Source organism: Dermochelys coriacea, chromosome 14 (genome assembly GCF_009764565.3).
Source record: "Dermochelys coriacea isolate rDerCor1 chromosome 14, rDerCor1.pri.v4, whole genome shotgun sequence".
Lineage (NCBI taxonomy): Eukaryota > Metazoa > Chordata > Testudines > Dermochelyidae > Dermochelys > Dermochelys coriacea.
Window position 1 is genome coordinate 28,322,154 of NC_050081.1, and position 18,939 is coordinate 28,341,092.

The 18,939-nt window shown below is 46.6% G+C and overlaps 3 protein-coding genes and 1 long non-coding RNA gene across 4 annotated transcripts in view; 1 reads left to right on the forward strand and 3 right to left on the reverse strand.

Annotated features, from left to right (window-relative positions):
- LOC119842761 (zinc finger protein 436-like) overlaps nucleotides 1-18,939 on the reverse strand; it is a 380,355-nt gene that overhangs the window by 285,666 nt on the left and 75,750 nt on the right. The gene's annotated exons all lie outside the window — the stretch shown is intronic.
- The window catches only part of LOC119842757 (zinc finger protein RFP-like), a 123,752-nt gene that overhangs the window by 59,068 nt on the left and 45,745 nt on the right, over nucleotides 1-18,939 (reverse strand). The gene's annotated exons all lie outside the window — the stretch shown is intronic.
- LOC122456625 (butyrophilin subfamily 3 member A2-like) lies at nucleotides 1,449-4,282 on the reverse strand. The gene is made up of 3 exons (XM_043497148.1): nucleotides 4,168-4,282; nucleotides 2,559-2,906; nucleotides 1,449-1,712 (listed from the first exon to the last, which is right to left on the reverse strand). The coding sequence occupies exons 1-3, from the start codon at nucleotides 4,175-4,177 to the stop codon at nucleotides 1,591-1,593; spliced, it is 480 nt and encodes a 159-aa protein (XP_043353083.1). The 5' UTR covers nucleotides 4,178-4,282; the 3' UTR covers nucleotides 1,449-1,590.
- On the forward strand, nucleotides 9,471-17,764 carry LOC122456658. Its single transcript, XR_006275647.1, has 3 exons — nucleotides 9,471-9,499; nucleotides 12,427-12,431; nucleotides 17,652-17,764. It is a non-coding gene; the product is annotated as an uncharacterized LOC122456658 (long non-coding RNA).

Genomic DNA, 18,939 nt, shown 5'->3' on the forward strand with positions numbered 1-18,939 from the left:
TTAAAGACTTCAAGAAGCAGAGAATCCTCCCTCAAGTGACCCGTGCCCCATGCTACAGAGGAAGGCGAAAAACCTCCAGGGCCTCTTCCAATCTGCCCTGGAGGAAAATTCCTTCCCGACCCCAAATATGGCGATCATCTAAACCCTGAGCATATGGGCAAGATTCACCAGCCAGATATTACAGAAAATTCTTTCCTGTGTAACTCAGATCCCATCCATCTAAAATCCTATCTCAGGGGATTAGACCTATTTACCCTGAATATTTAAAGATCAATTAATTACCAAAATCACATTATCCCATCATACCATCTCCTCCATAAACTTATCAAGTAGAATCTTAAAGCTTTTACGTAGAGACTGTCTGGTTTGGCCGATGTACATGGCAGAGGGGCCTTGCTGGCACATGATGGCATATATCACATTGGTAGATGTGCAGGTGAGCGAGACTCTGATAGTGTGGCTGATGTGATTAGGCCGTATGGTGGTGTCCCCTGAATAGATATGTGGACACAGTTGGCAATGGGCTTTGTTGCAAGGATGGGTTCCTGAAATAGTGTTTTTGTTGTGTGGCGTGTGGTTGTTGGTGAGTATTTGCTTCAGATTGGGGGTCTGTCTGTAAGCAAGAACTGGCCTGTCTCCCAAGATCTGTGAGAGTGATGGGTCATCCTTCAGGATAGGTTGTAGATCCTTGATGATGCATTGGAGAGGTTTTAGTTGGGGGCTGAAGGTGATGGCTAGTGGCGTTCTGTTATTTTCTTTGTTGGACCTGTCCTGTAGTAGGTAACTTCTGGGTACTCTTCTGGCTCTGTCAGTCTGTTTCTTCACTTCAGCAGGTGGGTATTGTAGTTGTAAGAATGCTTGATAGAGATCTTGTAGGTGTTTGTCTCTGTCTGAGGGGTTGGAGCAAATGTGGTTGTATCGTAGAGCTTGGCTGTAGACAATGGATCGTGTGGTGTGGTCTGGATGAAAGCTGGAGGCATGTAGGTAAGTATAGCAGTCAATAGGTTTCCAGTATAGGGTAATGTTTATGTGACCATCGCTTATTAGCACCGTAGTGTCCAGGAAGTGGATCTCTTGTGTGGATTGGTCCAGGCTGAGGCTGATGGTGGGATGGAAATTGTTGAAATTGTGGTGGAATTCCTCAAGGGCTTCTTTTCCATGAGTCCAGATGATGAAGATGTCATCAATGTAGTGCAAGTAGAGTAGGGGCATTAGGGGACGAGAGCTGAGGAACTGAGGAAGCATTGTTCTAAGTCAGCCATAAAAGTCAGCATTGTTCTAAGTCAGCCAGGGGTGTGTCTGTGCGGATTTGTTCTTGTGCTTTTTCAGGGAGTTTCTTGAGCAGATGGTGTAGTTTCTTTGGTAAATCTCAGTGGGATCAGAGGGTACTAGTGATGTGAGTTCAGTGTGGGATTTGGATGGTAACTGACCTGCTATATAAACAGCTGATTCCTTTTCTTGATTGAGAACAGTGTTCCTGATGCAACAGGACAAGTTTTGGTTTGAATGTTTTTTCACAATCATAGCAGTTTTTGTTTTGACAAGATTGTTATCCCCTTGGGATTTTGTTTCAGAGACTGATGGTAAATGTTACCCATTGAGGTCTTTCCACAGAACCTCAGGCTCTGGGTACCAATGAGCTGATCGACAAACCACCTGGATCCCTCCATCCTGGTGACCCTCAACAGAGATGAGAGGAGCAGAGCACAGACCTAAGGGGAAAATTCATGAAGGTGTTAATTCCATGAATTAATTTATAAAGCAGAAGGGATGAGGGACAGTTTGTGGATCCCTTATTCACATTAGAAAGCACTAATTCATGTGGGTAGTCAGTGGAAGGGATAAATGAATACTGGAATGTCTGAAATTTCAATACTCATGGACACACAAAATGTAAAAAAAATTTAAAATAATTTCACTGAGTCAGTGGGAAATATTGTCCTATCAACACAGGAGCAACTGAGTGCCGAGCACCTTTGGAGACATGACCACTTCATTTATATACCTGAATAGGATCTGAACTTTCTCAAAATCTGATCATTCGTGCAGTGGATAGAAATAGCTATTTTAAAAAAAATCTACTCGGTGTCATGGTGTCAAAGCAGCCGAGGAGAAATGTTCAGTCGTGTCTAAAAGTGGTAATACGTCATTTCTCCTCCCCATCACCACCATTATACAGTTTCAACAAATAAGATGGCTACATTTGATTTTGATTACACCCCTAAGTAACAACTAACAGTGAACCAATCAGCAAGCCATAAAAGTCTAGCAGTCCCACCATAGTCAAACATCCTAGAAATGACTGCAGAGCAATTGGAAGGTCATCTGTGTCCAGAAGGTCTTTCCCTCCTTACTAAGGATCCCTTTTGAAGTCAATCAAGAATTTCTTTTGGGCAAGAAAGTGCCTTGACCATCCTGAAAATGTTTTTAATAACATGTTGGGAAAGAGCACTGTGTTATTGTAAAATAATTCACAAGCAGAGAGTCAAAATTACAGTAATAGAAAAAAAATAAAGCCTGCATCCCATACAAAGATAAAATTGACACAAGGAACTGACCTGCTACCCGCAGTTCCAATACAGTTTCTTCATAAAAAGTATCATCTTGAACAAAACGGCAGTATTGTCCTTCATCGGAGTGTCTGATATTGAGAATCCTCAAGGGAACATTTCCATCTGTGAGTCCAGCTTTCAAAAGTTTTGTCCTTCCCTGATATTCTGGCATTTGCCTTTCATACTGATCCTTCCCATCATGGTACAGGTGCACAAAGGATAAAAACTGAGATAGGAACCATCTCACCTTCATGTTTACAGCGCTCATCCTGGGGGATAGGTGACAGGGTAATACAGTTTCCTGACCCAGGATGGCAGTGACAGGGTCATGGGGTCCAATCACTGTGAACTTTGCTGGAAAATGCACCAGGACAACAACAACATGCTAGGTGTATAGTTGAGACAAGCTTACTATTGAACAACTCGTTTTTCTAAGTGCTCTCAATTTGACATGCTTACTGACATTGCCATGAAATTTTCTTGACCTCAACAGGAATAAGGGAAGAGTTTGTGGGCCATATTTGATATTCTTTCACCAAGGTGCTCCTGAGATACAGGCTTATTGCTCTAGCCAATTGTTTGACTATTATGGTTCAATACTTCACATGATCAAGAGACCAAATAACCAAACTTAACAGACTTATTGCCTAAAGACAAAACAGTACACCACGAAAAGGAGACATATATACTCTCCTTCCAGGAAGCAAGCCTTATCTTTCAGTGTGCTCACCTTACACAGAAGGTGTGCTTCAAAAATATACCCCCAAACCCACTTATATTTATATCATACTGCTTACAAGTGAAAAAGCACTTTATACATCACCTAAGATCCAACCCACCAGTTCCTTAACTTGCTGTTCTGTACCTTCCTTATCTCTGTTTTGAACACCACATTCCAAAACAGGTGAGTGTAGAGGTACATCCCAACCAGTGCTAGGACACAACATTCATGTATCTTGGCTTTGACTGGCTTCCTGTTTTCTATTCTGAATGCTAACTTCAGCTTTGCAAAATTTTGTGGGATATTTGACATTGATGAACAGAATTGTGGGAAGAGCATAATACATGCAGTTAGCTTCCCAATACTTTATGCATACATATATATAATGTATCTTAAAGGACTACTGTGCACATAATAATATGGTGTATACTACATCTAAAGTATATATATTAGCTAACAGGATCAATAAAAAAAGTCACATGACATCAGTATATTCTGGTTCTTTTGTTTTTGTGCACATGTGAGTCTCAAACTACGGCTCTGATCTTTTTTACATTGAAACCTACTAAGTAAATTTATTATTTATTATTATTATTATTTTATTAAACTTCAATAAGTGTCCAGTCAATGCTTTGAGGATCCTTGACAATCTTTTAAAAATACTTGCATGAAGACACAGACCTGGGCCCTGTCCCAGGAGCAAATAAAATAACCCAGCAGCAGCAACACAATCAGAGCAAACACTGAAGGTGCTGATCTTGCCGTGCATTGCCGTGCGGTTACATTTACACACTGGGAGTAGTTCCATTGTCTTTGGGTGAAACATGTTGTTAAGACACTTCAAGGGCCTAAATAAATCCTCTAAGAAACAGCAGCCACATGGCGGATTCCTACCTGATTCCATCTTGTGAACATAAAAAGTAAGGAAGAAAATAATAAAACTAGACCGAGGGGAGCTGGCTCTGGAGCTGTGGCAAAATGAGAGAATCTTCGTCTTCACTGTGACTATCTAGACAACAGGAAGAACAAGGGGAAAAAACTCATTATAGTGAGCATAACACTGATTAACATTAAATCATTAAAGTCAGACATTAAGGAGGACACATTAAATAAAAAAGGAATAACTCTTTCATATTATGGAGTTAGAACAGCTGTTCAATTAAAGTTGGCAATGTATTTCCTTTATGAGTCTGATTTTGTCCCATCCCTACAAAATCTACACTAAAAAAAAAGTTCAGTGTAAAAGTTGGTAGTAATTCCATTGATGGAGAAAAAAGTTTTAAGGAATGAGAAAGGGTGTTTGTGTGTGTGCGAGAGAGAGAGAGATTCTTGATTTTTTTTACCCATTTCTTTTCTTTCAGCATATCACAGGCAAAATGATTCAGTTCCACGACCAGAGCTATTAAATAACAGGGACTACAGAGAAAGATACTGCCCTATAAAGTTGGATTTGCATGAGTTTGTTACCTACTTTACAAAACAGAAATATACAATAAGTTAATTCATAGCAAATCTCCCTTTGACTGCATTGAGAGCAGGATCAGGTCCAGTTTTCTTGAATAAAATATAAGAGCAAATATATAAATTCTTAAATAAAATAACCACAATAGTCTGGTGTTAAATTGAAATGAAACGAGGGAAAATAGCTCATATATCATTTTGAATACATAGTTCAAAAGCAAAGTTTATATTCAGATTAAGACACATTTATCCAGGATTATTGGATCATTTTGCAGTTAATAATTTACCCAAGGACAGGAATAAATACTAGGAAATACAAAAGAGCAATGGAGATGGTATTCAAGTGACAGAAGCTAACCTACTTGATGAATCCTGGAACTAAGCTTTTGAAGTTTTGAGATCTTCCGGATGTTCCAAGGTTTTCTAAAATTCTCATCCATTCTCCTCCAATTAGTCTACATTGTCAGGGACTATTTCAGTTACAAGGCTGCAAAATTAATTCTTAATAAAAAATTACAGAGACAGAGCTGAATCCCAGTCTCTGCTTCCATATTTCTGCCAGAATGGTGTTTCTCCTTTGCGGGACACTGAAGGGAAATGTTTCTCTCTTCATGGCTTTATTGAGAGAGCAGCAAAAGTAAAAACGGAACTGGAATGGTCCAGTGATTTCAGTCCCTATCACACCCTCATTATGGTTTGGGAATAAGGATACTCTCTCAAAGAAGCTCTCCTCAGGTGCTAGTGTTGATGGCAGCAGACTCTGGATTTCCAAGTGCCCCAATCTGGCTGAAGGGAGAACTGCTAAATAGTGTCATAATAATCATTATTATATTTTTCATTTCATGCCCTTTTAATTAGTTAAGTAATAACTAAGCAACCTTTGTACTACAAACTGGAGTTTATGGTGAAGCCAGTGTCTTTATTGCTGTAAGATCTAAAGGTTAAAGCCCAACCCATCTCTGTTCTCAGGTAGGCGTCTAACCTGGATCAAACTGCATTCATTGAGTCTAAGTTCTGATTGGTCAGCAGACATGGTGCTCGCCTGTCTAAATCATCACCACAGATTATTGAATCACTGAATCACAATCCTCCATGTTCTTGCTGTTCCTTCAAAAGTGGGCAGTGAATTAATGGGGTCAGACCAAGACAATCACAGTGCAATATTTTTAGAGGTACATGTACTGGTTTGCTATCAGGTGAACAAGACCTGAAACAGCATGGAAGCCATGACTGTATTGATATAGTTATTAGACAGACAAGGTGGGTGAGATAACCTCTTTTATTGGACCAACTTCTGTTGGTGAGAGAGACAAGCTTTCGAGCCACACTGATCTCTTCTTCAGGGCTGGGAAAGGTACTTCCAGCACCACAGCAAAATACAAGATGGAACAGATTGTTTAGCATAAATAGTTAGGCCATATTGTAAGGGGCCATTCAAGGTAGAGTGGCTTGTTAACACCTCTGCAGTCATAGGACAAAAAGAGGGGGTTGCAGCTAGGGCTGTCCCTAGACATTTTGGTGCCCTATGCAGCCCCTGCCTGGGGGGGCTGACCCCAGGCCTCTGTGGGGGGGACAGGAGCAGACTTGGGGGGCAGGAGGGAAATGGCCCCCCAGACGAGCCGGTGGAGCAGAGTGGGCTGGGGCGGGTCGCTCCACTTCCTGCTGTCCGGTGATTGCAGGGCAGGCCCGACCCAGCACTCACGGGGAGGTGGGAAGTGGAGTGACCCAGACCCAGCACTCCATTCTGCTCCCTTGGCTCCCAGACTTGGCACTTGGGAGGCAGGTGGGAACTGCCTCCCAGCACTCACCAGCAGCATGACTGGGAGCCCGCAGAGCAGAGCGGGCTGAGGTCAGCTCACTCCACTTCCCGCCGCCCAGTGAGTGCAGGGTTGGGCCCGATCCCTGCTGCAGTCCCCCGGGACATGTAGTTCAGGGAAAGGGGTGGAGTGGGGGCAGGGCTGGGGTGGGAAGAGGCGGGGCAGAGCAGGGGTGGGGGCTTTGGGGAAGAGGTGGAGCAGGGGCAGGGGCAGCTTTCCTGGCCGGCTCAGCTGGCCAGGGGATCAGGCTGGCCGCTGAAGCAGCACGCAGCTGCGTAGGGCACCAGGAAATATGGGGCAATTTGGTGCCCCAAATTTCCTAGTGCCCTATGCAACTGCATAGTTAGCATATGGGTAAGGATGGCCCTGGCTGAGCTTTGCTGTAATGAGCCATAAATCCAGTGTGTATGTTTAGTCCTTAATTTTTAGTGTCTAGCAGACTGGATTTACAAAACGTTCCCTGCTGCTGCAGCCAGAGCTTCCAGCTTCTCTCCCTAGCCTGGCAATTCTACCTCCTGTCCAGCCCACACATCTGCCCCTCAGCACCATGTCAGTATGAGCTCGGTGTGTCTGCACCACGTCCCCAGCGTGCCCATCCCAGTGCCCTATGCCAAGCTGAGCCAGCCTGCCTGATGCTGCTGAGCAAGAGTCCAGCCAGCCTAGACTTACAAAGAACTGACCCAGCCCAGCCAGGACTCTGGCACCAGCCTGGTTGGGGGCATTTTCCATTTAGAAGTGAGACCCTCCCACATCAGCCTGGCCTCACAGCACCATACTATGCTTCCTATTCCTGCCCCCCACCCCTCGCTCCCAGCACTGCCCACAGGCTATGCCAGGGATGGACTTTGGCACACCATGAGATGCCACCAACATCACAGGATTTAGGACAATCTTATACATATATTTAACTAACATGAGAAAAAATGATTTGGGGAAGTTTTTTCTTTGTGAACTTCCTGCCTCTCACCATCAATCACTCCCCCCCGCCCCCCTCCACACCCTTTCCCCTCCCACTCCCATGCCACTGAAGGACACTTTCCCTGTAGGAATTGAAGGAAGCCAATTAAGCAGGAATGGTTTCTGTTCATAATGAATTTTCCCACTTTGTATTTTAACCTAAGGAAAAATATTTGTCCTGGTTTGGTTTGCTCCATTTGATTGTTGTGTTGTGCTGGGGAGGGAGGTGGGGTTCTGGTTTCCCTTCTCAGGGGTGCAGCCCAGTCTGAAATACTGGGCTAAGGCAGAACAGATGAAGGAGCTTGAGACGGGGTCCTGGTGGGTAACTGGAGCAACTGATTGGACCTCAACTGAGCGCAGCAGGGGAGGTAGCTCTGGATGTCCATTTCCCCTCTAGCTACCTTAGGTCCTTTAATGGCCTCCAGGATTGTAAGAGCTGAGTGATATAGAAATCTTCTATGTATTTATGCTCATACCAGCCATGTGAAATAGGGAAACATTCTCACCCCTTTTCACAGATGGAGGCTGAGGTACAGACAAATGCCTGAGGCCACACAGAAAGTCTTCCAGAACAGAGAATATAACCTGGGTCACTAGTTTCATTCTCATCCCCTGACCACTGGAAAATCCTTTCTCTGAAGTTACAGCTCCTCCTTACGTAGTTCTATCCCTTGTGCTTGGCTTAGTTTATGTAGTTCTGTTGGGGAAGAGGTGACATTCAATGCACTGGAAACTTGGTGGGACAGATCTCAGCAGCACTAGGAGCTATGAAAATTTACACCAGCTGAGGATCTGCCTAGGACTATCTTACCAGAGATAGATAGATAATAAATAAAATGTAGAACAAAGCACTTGAAATTTAGAATCCTGCCACCACAATCATTCAAGACAATGGCCAGCATCTCAGCAGGTGCAGAGTTCAGCTGAGGGAAGTTATGGAGGCATTACTGGCAATGTCATATGTAAGAACTAAACTCCTTGTCCCACAGCCAGAATGAGGAAGAACTCCTCTGGGTGGCTGTGTGCTGGCCCAGTTCTTGGGCACAGGGTGAGTGAGGCTGAACTATCTCCTTCCCTTCAGGTAGGTCTTGTCTGATCTGCTCTCAGTGGTGGCCAGAGCAGACCAGATCTTGACCTGGATCTTGGGCTGCTCAAACCTCTACTAGTCATGATGCTGTATTTCTACCGGCATTCACTGGCTCTCCTTGCAGACTGGCTGCCTCATTCTACCCCCTGGTCTCCAATGCTTCACTCAGCTAATGCTTGGCCTCTTCCCTGGCTTGGCCCTTTCCAGCACAGAGGCGGTGGCTTGTGAGAATCTGGGGAGAGGCCCCCTGGAGCCGAAAGAGGAAATTCAGCTGTAGTGAGAGTTGGAGATTCCAGATGCTGCTGAGGAGACCTGGACTGCTCTTTGAACTAGACACAATGTGACAGCCATTGGACCGTTTTGTGAGTGGATACATTGGTGAACTAGACACATTATTGCAAATCATCTTCCCCCAGTGTCAGCCATTCCCTTGCAGGTGAATGCTGTTTACAACAATACAGCCATTGAAAGGGGGCAGATTGAATTTAAAAGTCTGTTTCTCAGATTTCAGAACAATAATAATTTAGAATTCCGCCCCCCAGGGAAATAAACAAACAAACATTCTAATGTTTGCTCCTCTCTGTGCCCCCCAGTCTCTCAGCCACTCTCTCTAACACACAGCTCTCGAGCCCGGCTCTGGGTAAGCCTGGAGAAGAACACAGGTTACTGAGTGAGCCAGACCACAGGGGAGGTAGAGGCTGTGTAAGATGATCTATGATGACCCCAGAACTGACCCCACACTGTTGCACTGCCCAGATCCCTTCTGCAGGGTTAGGGCTGTTCTGTCCCTTCATCCTCACTGACTCTCTGGGGACGCTTACAGCCCAGGATACCCCATTCCCTACCTCCACCTCCCAGTAATGTCTCTATGAGGTGAACCCCTCACAGCCCAGCACACAGTGATGTGCGTCAAATCTCCTGGATTGTCGGGTAAGTCCTGAAATGAGTCTGCCCATCTCACATTTTTCCGATCCTCAGACACAACGACGATGGGATGAGCCATGTCTGGATCCAGAGTCACATTTGCTGGGAAGAGAGAGAATCAGAGCATTAGCGGCCTGCCTGGGGGAGGCAGGAACCATTTCTCACGCTCCCCAACAACCCTGTTCTGGCTGGGACAGTCCTGGATCCCAGGGAGCTCCTGGACACCTGACTGATTCCTCAGTTTCACTCCCAGAAACAAATCAGTAGAGAGATGGAGGAAAGAGACTGAAGCTGCAGGCAGGGGAGTTGAGAGGAGGCTGGAAACAGATTTAACCCCCTGGGGAGTTCCCATCCCCCCCCCCCCCCGGCACACACACACACTTGGCCTCTGTGCCTTGTCCTGGGAGAAGAGGGGAACACATGGCATTGGGGAAGAGCCGCTCCAGACCAAAGAGTAAGAAGGAGGAGATGGCAGCATGTGAAGTAGCCCCTACCCAGCCCAGAGAGAAGGGTGGCCCAGGCAGCACTGCAGAGAAAACCATTCCACATCCCATGAAAAAGTAAGCAGCACAAAGGGAAAGGCCGAGCCCAAGGGAAAGGGGGGATGCTGGAGAAGAATCATGGGGCAAGCTCCCTCACTCCACTTGTTCCTCTGGATTTAACACACAGCAGGCATGTGAAAGCGCCACAGAGCCCCAGGGCAGAGTTAAGGGTGTCTGGATGTTGGACAGTGAAAATGTTTCTGTTCCTTGTTGTGAGCATGAACTAGAAAAGCAATGAGGTTGGTGTCAGGATTGTTTGTGTGACAGCTTGGGATCTCTTCAGTGCATGCCGTGTTTATTGTTAGAGGGCTGTGTTTGACTTGTTACTTTAGCTACATGTACATTACGATGTTTCCATGGGAAATTTTTCTTAATATCAAGAAAATCTCCCCCTGGAGTCTCACCAGGTCTGTGTGATCGGACGAATTCCCCCTTTTTCTCTCCAGTTCAGATGGTGGAATGTCTGGGGGAGGAGGGTGGGAGGGAGCCCATCAATGGTGATCTTATAACACTGTGGAAGCTTTTGGCAGCCACATGATCACTGGCCATGCAGCAGCATTCTGTGGTAAACTTGCTTGGGAATTCTTTGATCTCCCAGCCTCATAATATGTCCATAGTAAGAAAGCTGCCAAAACCAAGCCAGTGCTGGTGGAGGTGATTATTGGATTCAGCTTTAAATATCCTTGAAAATTTTTACTGATATAACAGTGTTTTATTATGACAGAGAAAAAGACAGAGAGGGACAGACACACAGAGAGATCTTTAATAAAAATCTGGGACTTATATGGGCTGAGATAAAGTGTTTGGATGCTGGTCACTGGCAGTGTTTTTGATTATTAGTGTGTCTTGAGTGTCTGTTCATGTTTCTTTAATAAAGATGTTTTCATGGGAATTTTCTCTTAATCTAAATATAAACACCCCCTGAAATTTCATCCTTCATATAAGATGCCAGAGATCTCCCACTGTTCTCTATTTCACATGGCAGAGTGTCTGGAGGGAATAAAAGGATAAGTGAGATTTTATTCTGTGACATTTACAATGGTATCACCACTTTAACTGACATAATATTCGTCTAATGATGACAAAGGGATACGTGCACTCAGATCTTTCTAAAGAGGCCTGATAAAAATCAAAGAGGCCCTTGCAATTCTATTTCCTCTTTAATTCAGGCATTTCAAAGCTGCCAAATCAACAGCCACTAAACCTCACAGCCATCTTCAGAAATACTGTCTGTAGGAAAGATTTCCTGTTACCTCATCCACTCCCCCTCCACTCCCCAGTTTGTTTCCCTCATTGTCCTCTTGCAACTTCCCCTAACCTAGACCCAGAACCCGCCAAGATTCCAGTGCAAAGTAGCTTTACACACATTGGATCTTTTCACATAATTGAAATGTAGACTCTTGGTAGGATCAAGGCCCTACACTGTAAGCTCTTTTTACATAGCCCAGGTCTACACTAGGAGTTGAAGTTGAATTTAGCAGCGTTAAATTGATTTAACCCTGCACCCGTCCACACGACGAAGCCCTTTTTTTCGACTTAAAGGGCTCTTAAAATTGATTTCCTTACTCCACCCCCAACAAGGGGATTAGCGCTGAAATCGGCCTTGCCGGGTTGAACTTGGGGTACTGTGGATGCAATTAGACGGTATTGGCCTCAGGGAGCTATCCCAGAGTGCTCCATTGTGACCACTCTGGACAGCACTCTAAACTCAGATGCACTGGCCAGGTAGACAGGAAAAGGCCCACGAACTTTTGAATTTCATTTCCTGTTTGGCCAGCTTGGCGAGCTGCAGGTGAGTGCAGAGCTCATCAGCAGAGGTGACCATGTAGAGCTCATCAGCAGAGGTGACCATGATGGAGTCCCAGAATCGCAAAAGACACGGGATCTGATCGCTGTATGGGGAGAGGAATCCATGCTATCAGAACTACGTTCCAGTTTTCAAAATGCCAAAACATTAGTGAAAATCTCCCAGGGCATGAAGGACAGAGGCCATAACAGGGACCTGAAGCAGTGCCGTGTGAAACTTAAGGAGCTGAGGCAAGCCTCCCAGAAAGCCAGAGAGGCAAACGGCCACTATGGGTCAGAGCCCCAAACATGCCACTTCTATGATGAGCTGCATGCCATTTTAGGGGGTTTAGCCACCACTACCCCAACCGTGTTGTTTGACTCCTTCAATGGAAAGGGAGGCAACACGGAAGCAGGTTTTGGGGACGAGGAAGATGATGATGATGAGGTTGTATATAGCTCACAGTAAGCAAGCGGAGAAACCAGTTTTCCCGATAGCCAGGAACTGTTTCTCACCCTGGACCTGGAGCCAGTACCCCCAAACCCACCCAAGTCTGCCTCCCAGACCGGCCAGGTGGAGAAGGGGTCTCTGGTGAGTATAGCTTTTTAAATAGTATACATGGTTTAAAAGCAAGCATGTTTAATGATTAATTTGCCCTGGCATTCGTGGCCAGTACAGCTACTGGAAATGTCTGTTAACGTGTCTGAGGATGGAGTGGAAATCCTCCAGGGACATCTCCATAAAGCTCTCCTGGATGTACAACCAAAGCCTTTGCAAAAGGTTTCTGGGGAGGGCAGCCTTATTCCATCCACCATGTTAGGACACTTTACCACACCAGGCCAGTAGCACATAGTCGGGAATCATTGCAGAACAAAGCATTGCAGTGTATGTTTGCTGGCATTCAAACAACATCCGTTCTTTATCTGTCTGTGTTATCCTCAGGAGAATGATATCATTCATGGTCACCTGGTTGAAATAGGGGAATTTTTGCAAGGGAACAGTAAAAGGACCCCGTTCATGCTGGGTTGTTTGTGTTTGGCTAAAAGGGATCATCCCAGAGAATAGCCACGTGGTGGAGTGGGGGGAGGTGTGTGCTGCACATCCACCTGAAAACCGCAGCCCATCCTTTTAAATGTGAAATCCATCCAGCATTGCTTGCTATGGGAAAGGAGGGCACTGCCTTTCCTTAGGCCATGGGAATGGGGGTCTCACTCCTTTAAGCAATTTTTTAATGTTATTTTTCTGATGGTGTGTTAGGTTCTGTACAAACAGGAGGGCAATGCAGTAGCTATCCGAAGCCTAAATACACTTGGATTTTTCTATTCTTTCATCCATCTGTCTGTACTACATTTTTCTCTCTCCAGTCTGTATCTATACAGCATGGAATAGGAGTTATACTAAATCCAAATCCTCACAGTATTTATCTATGTACAGCAAAGACTTTCCCTGTCTGTATTTTACAGGCCAGATTCTGCTCTCAGCTAAACCAGTGCAAGTGTGAAACAAGTTGACTAACCTCAGTGGCTTTGCTCCAGATTTACACCACAGTAAATGAGAACAAATTTGACCCTGTCTGTAAATCTTCTCAGCAGTGACAGAGTGCACTGAGCACAGCATATCTATAGAGCAGTGTATGTGAAGTGAGAGCGCCTGGTTTGATTCCTGACTCTGCTGCTATGTTATGCTGAGCAAAGTGCTTACTTGAGGCTTGGTCTATACTTAAAATTTAGATCAACATAGCTACATCGTTCAGGGGCATGAAAAATTCACACCTGAATATGCTAACCTAACTCCTGCTATAGATGTACCCAGCTAGATATAAGAATGTATCTGTCAACCTAGCTACTGCCATTCAGGGAGGTGGATTACCTAGAGTGAAGGAGTAACACCTTCCGTTACTATAGGAAGTGTCTACGCTACCGTGTCATGGCTACTGTAGCACTCACAGTGTAGACACCGCTTCAGTATCCTTAAAACACCCTCACCACTGGATTCTGGACTATACAGTGATTCTCAGGTGTTATTTAATTAAGTTAGAATGGCTTCAACAAGAGAGATTGAGAGAGAACAACATCAGAATATCCCGTAGTTTGGGGTTAGAGCACTTGCCTGAAAGGTTAGAGCCCTCTGTTTAAATCCCTTCTCAGGGGCAGGCCAGATGCTCAGCTAGAGTAAACTGGCCTAGACCCCTTGAAGTCGGTGAATCTTTGCTGAGTTACACAGGCAGTGAGTCTGGCCCAATGTTACTACATCACCCCATTCTGTTTTGACACACAGTTACAGCTGTGTAGCAGGAGCTGGCTATTTCCTGCATAATTAGCTTCTCCAGGCCTAGATGATCCCCAGAAGCCTGCTGCCGTGCCCTAGGCCTCCATGCACAAAGTTACTTAGACATCTAAGTCCCAATTTTGGTTCCACTGTGATCCACAAAACTCTTTCCAAGCCCTGTAGGCTCCTAAATTGATTCAGTGCCTATTTTCAGGCTGAAAGTTTCCCTGGCACCCATGTTTCTGCCTCTGGCCATGCGCACTGCTACCCCATTCTAGGCATGTAGGTTCCTATCTCCCACCTAAGCCACAGAGTGATTCATGGACCTGGGGAAGATTGGCATTCACCTGCCGATCTTGCAAGTGGGGCCTGATCCTGCCAGCACACCTATCAGAGTGGGTCCCCTTCAAACATCTGTCCAGAGGAGGTGGTGGTGGTGCCCAATTTACAACTTCTAGCCAGTGGTTAAAGCACTCAGCTCGAATGTGGGGAACCCCAGTTCAATCCCACCTCGCTGCCAAAGAGGGAGAAAGTATTTCAACCATGTCTCTTCCATTGCTCAGAAGAGCACATTAACCACTGAGCTATGGGTAGTCTGATGTTGGGATCCTTCAGCCTCTCCCGTTAAAGGTGTTCCACTTTGGATAAATAATGACAGAGTGATGGGAACAGAGTGATTGGATCATGGGTCTTACCGCACTTAGGTGGGTGCCCCCAACCACTGCACGACACAGACATGCTCTCTCCCTCATTCTGGTCCAATGACTGTTCCACTGTAGATAAACACTTACATAGTCACTGGCCAGAGAGTGAGAATGACTCTGGGGTCCTGTGGTTAGGGAGGTGGGAGCCTCTGAGGCCAGTCCTCCAGCTCCAGTCACTCCATTATTTACCCACAGTGAACCAGCTGCAATGGGGGAGACTGAAGAATCCCACCCTCAGACTGTACCATCACTCAGCGGTTGGAGCATCCACTTAGAAAATGAGTACCCCTACCTGTCTCTGTTCATCGTATAGGGAGCCTAGGTACGTAAGTGAGGCTTTGTGGATCACAGGGCGTTTGTGATTTTCTAGGCACCCAGAAATTAGGTGAGGTGATGCTCAACATTGCAATGCATGAGTTCCCTCATGTATCCCACCCACAGTCATTTAAATTAGAAGCTCAGAGAAAACGAAGTCAGAGCCCTGGCTGAGGATAGGGCGTCTCCTTTTTCTCCCTTCAGAGGCTATTGTTTAGCTCATGTCCACAGGGCAGTGATCTTATTATAGAGTCCTAGGGGAGATGAGGCAAGTGATGCTTTCATCTCAGTGTAGCTAATCCAGGTGTCTGTTAACCCTCCCAAACACCCCCCAGCCCACAGAATTCTTCGTGGCCAGTTACAACATATTTCTTGTGTCTCTAGTCGCCTTTGAATAAATTCAGCACCTCTGGAAACAAAGAGGAGCATCAGCACCATGTGTTCAGCCACCTCTCTACATAGCACAGCTGAGGAATTCCTGATTTACTTGGCAATAGACAGCACAAGAGACAGCGCACAGGCTGAATAACAACATATCATGGTAAAACCCCAGCTCCCATCATAGGGACATGCAGGTATGTTCCCTGTTGGTGCTGGGGGGACACAACCAAGTAGAGAAGCAAATCCCACGACTCTGCCCCCAACAACTGCAGCTCAAAAATTGAAAAGGAACAAATCAGAATTGTCTTTCATGCTTTATTTACCATAAATACCCATCAGAGTGAAAGGAGCTAAGAAGCAGCTTCAGTAACCACAACAATAGAAAAGATACCCACAGATTTGGGGATAGTTTTTTTAATAGCACTAAAATGGCAAAAAAAGTGAAAGAAATAACGTATGAAATTAATAAGTTAGTCTCACTTTCAGTGATGTTTTATAATTATCTCTGTCCTGCTTGCATTCCCTTTTCTTCCATACTTTTCATTTTTACTCTCCATTTTTTTCTAGTACTTGTTTGCCCTGTTTATTTCTCTGTGTCTCTTCCACTCTCCTCTGATCCCTGTCACAGATAATTCCCCATTATATTCTCCATTTTTTCCCCTGTGTTTATCCCTTCCCCTCTAGCTGTTTCCCCTACCCAGAGAGTTTTTCTTTCATTGTTTTCATATCTATTTTTCACTTTTTCTCCAGGACTCTGTATATTTTGTTTCTTTTATTTCTTCTGTTCCCTGTAGTTCAGCTATCCTTGTCCTACTAGCTCTCGCAGGGTTGCCAACCCCAGAAATTAAAAATCATGATTCACAACCGAAGGGAATGAAATTGGCCCCCAAAACATGAGGTTTAAAAAAATATATTATATAAATGTATCCTGGTTTACCTTGTGGTTTTTGTTCACTTCCTGCCCATCCCCCAGGGCTTTGACAATTACAGTGGTGCCAACTCTCCCAGCTTTCCAGGGGAAGGTGACTTTGGCCCCTGAAGCAGGAACTCTGGCTGGGAGACCCCAGTGAGATCCAATTACACAGATTTGTACAAAATGCTCCCTGCTGCTGCGGAGCTTCCAGCTTCTCTCCAGTGCCCCAAATCCTGATGAATCAATTCTATGTTCCTGCCACCTTCACATCTGCCTGACCCCAGCCTGGTTATTAATTCTGCCCCCCACCATCTGCTCCTCAGGGCCTCTCTGCTCCTCCTGCAGCTCCAGGGGTTCTTCACCCTGCACCCCCACCCATCCCTGGTGCTGCGGGGAGGGATGGAGGAGGAGCTTCCAGGGGTCATAGAGATGAGGAGCCAGGGGCTGGGTAGATCGGAGTCCTCCAGGGTCACAGAGAGTGGAATGACAGTAGCTAGAGAAGCCCATTTTTTTCATTCTTATTTACCCATCCCCCTGCCCATTTATCAATGACACTGAGCCTGGATGGGCAGAGTCATCCTGGTCCATACAGAACAGTGACAAACAAGCTACAAAATCCTTGAGGCAATGAAGTTGGCTTCTCTACCTCCATCACTCCCTGCTGTCTATGGTTTGACAGTCCAGACACTCCACAGAGCCTGCAGGGTACAAAGTCTGTAGGAAGACAGGAGTCATCCAGAGTCAAAGATACTAGGAAACCTCTGCATAGAGAGGCTGATTTCAGGGTCCCCAGTGGGATATTACCCACACCTCACCCCATGTCTCAGGGACACAGTCTGAGCGGGGATCCCCCCACCCACAGCCAGGGGAGGATTCTCTCCCCAGAGAGAGAGACCAGCGGGAAAGTGAAGATCGGGGCCTCATTACCAGCATCAAAAAATGTCACCTGCCCCCGTTCACAGTCCAGACACACCCGGATCCTGTCAGCGCCCCGGCACATGGGCAGAGGGGTCACAGGGGATGTGAGAGCCTGGTACTGACCCCAACACCACTCCACAGCCCAGATCCCCTCCTTAGGGTTAAGATGGATCCATCCCTTCCTCCTCACAGACTCTCTAGCCACCCCCACAGCCCAGTGTCCCCCATTCTGCACTTTCACCTCCACCTCCCAGCAATGTCTCCCCGAGGTGAATCCCTCACATCCCAGCAGACAGAGCTCAGAGTCAAATCTCTCAGGATTGTCACGCAGATCCTGCCGTGTGTGTCCCCATCTGACACTTTTCCCATCCTCAGACAGGACGAGTTCAGGATGAGCCGTGTCTGGATCAAGAGTCACATTCACTGAGAGAGAGAGAGAGAGAGAGAAAGAAAATCAGAGCATTAGGAGCAGAGCTCAGCCCTGGGGGAGGCTGAGACCATTTTTCACACACCCAGCAGACCTGTTTAGGCTGGGACAGTCCTGGATCCCAGTGACCTGCCTCTGTCCTGGGCACATAAGCGCTGACTGCGTGGGTGCTCCGGGGCTGGAGCATCCATGGGGAAAAATTGGTGGGTGCTGTGCACCCACCGGCAGCTCCCCACCCCTCAGCCCCAGCTCATCTCTGCCTCCGCTCCGCCTCTGTGTCCTCCCTTGAGCATCCTGTTTCTCCTCCTGGCTCCCAGCACTTGCACTGCAAAACAGCTGTTTAGTAGTGGCAAGTGTTAGGAGGGAGAAGGGGGAACGTTGCATGCTCAGGGGAGGAGGCGGGACTGGGGCTGGGATTTGGGGAGGGGTCCAATGGGGCATGGAGGGGGTGGAGTTGGGGCAGGGACTTTGGGGAAGAGGTTGGAATGGGGGCATGGCAGAGGCGGGGCAAGGGTGGAGTTGGGGCGGTGTCAGGGGGTGCGAGCACCCACCAGCGCCGGGAAAAGTTGGCACCTGTGCCTGGGCACCTGAGACTGAGCAGAGATGTCACCGCAGTTCCTCACTCTGTGCAATGAGAGACACTTCATTAGTTTCTCATTTGTTTGCAGTCTTCACTTGAGCCTCGATGGGTCTGCTCCCAGTGGCAGAGAAACAGCAAAGAAGCTTTTCATGAGGCGGAAGTGGAGGAGGCAGGCACCAGCTTTAAACCACAGAGGGAAGCTTCCTAAATGCATCCTCCACTCCCAGGCCACGGAACAGAGAGGAGGATGTAGCATGGGGGAAGAGCCACTTAAGATCAGAGAGTAGGAGGAGGCATTGGGTGGGGAAGCCCCATCAACAGCCCAGAGAGGAGATTGGGGGGCCAGCATCAGAGGGAGAGCATCTCCCCAATCCAGGAAGTAGTGAGCAGCTCTAATTATGGGAGAGCCTAGCCCTGTCCAAAGGGAAGGTAGGATGTTGGAGAAGAGCAATGGGGAGGCGTCCTCCACAGGGGTAAAGCAGAGGGTGTGTCAGCTCTCAGGGCAGAGAGCTCTGTTTAGGTGCTGCTCAGTGGGAGTGTTTCTGTTCTTCAACATGGGCATGAACTTAGCACCAAGGCAGGTGTC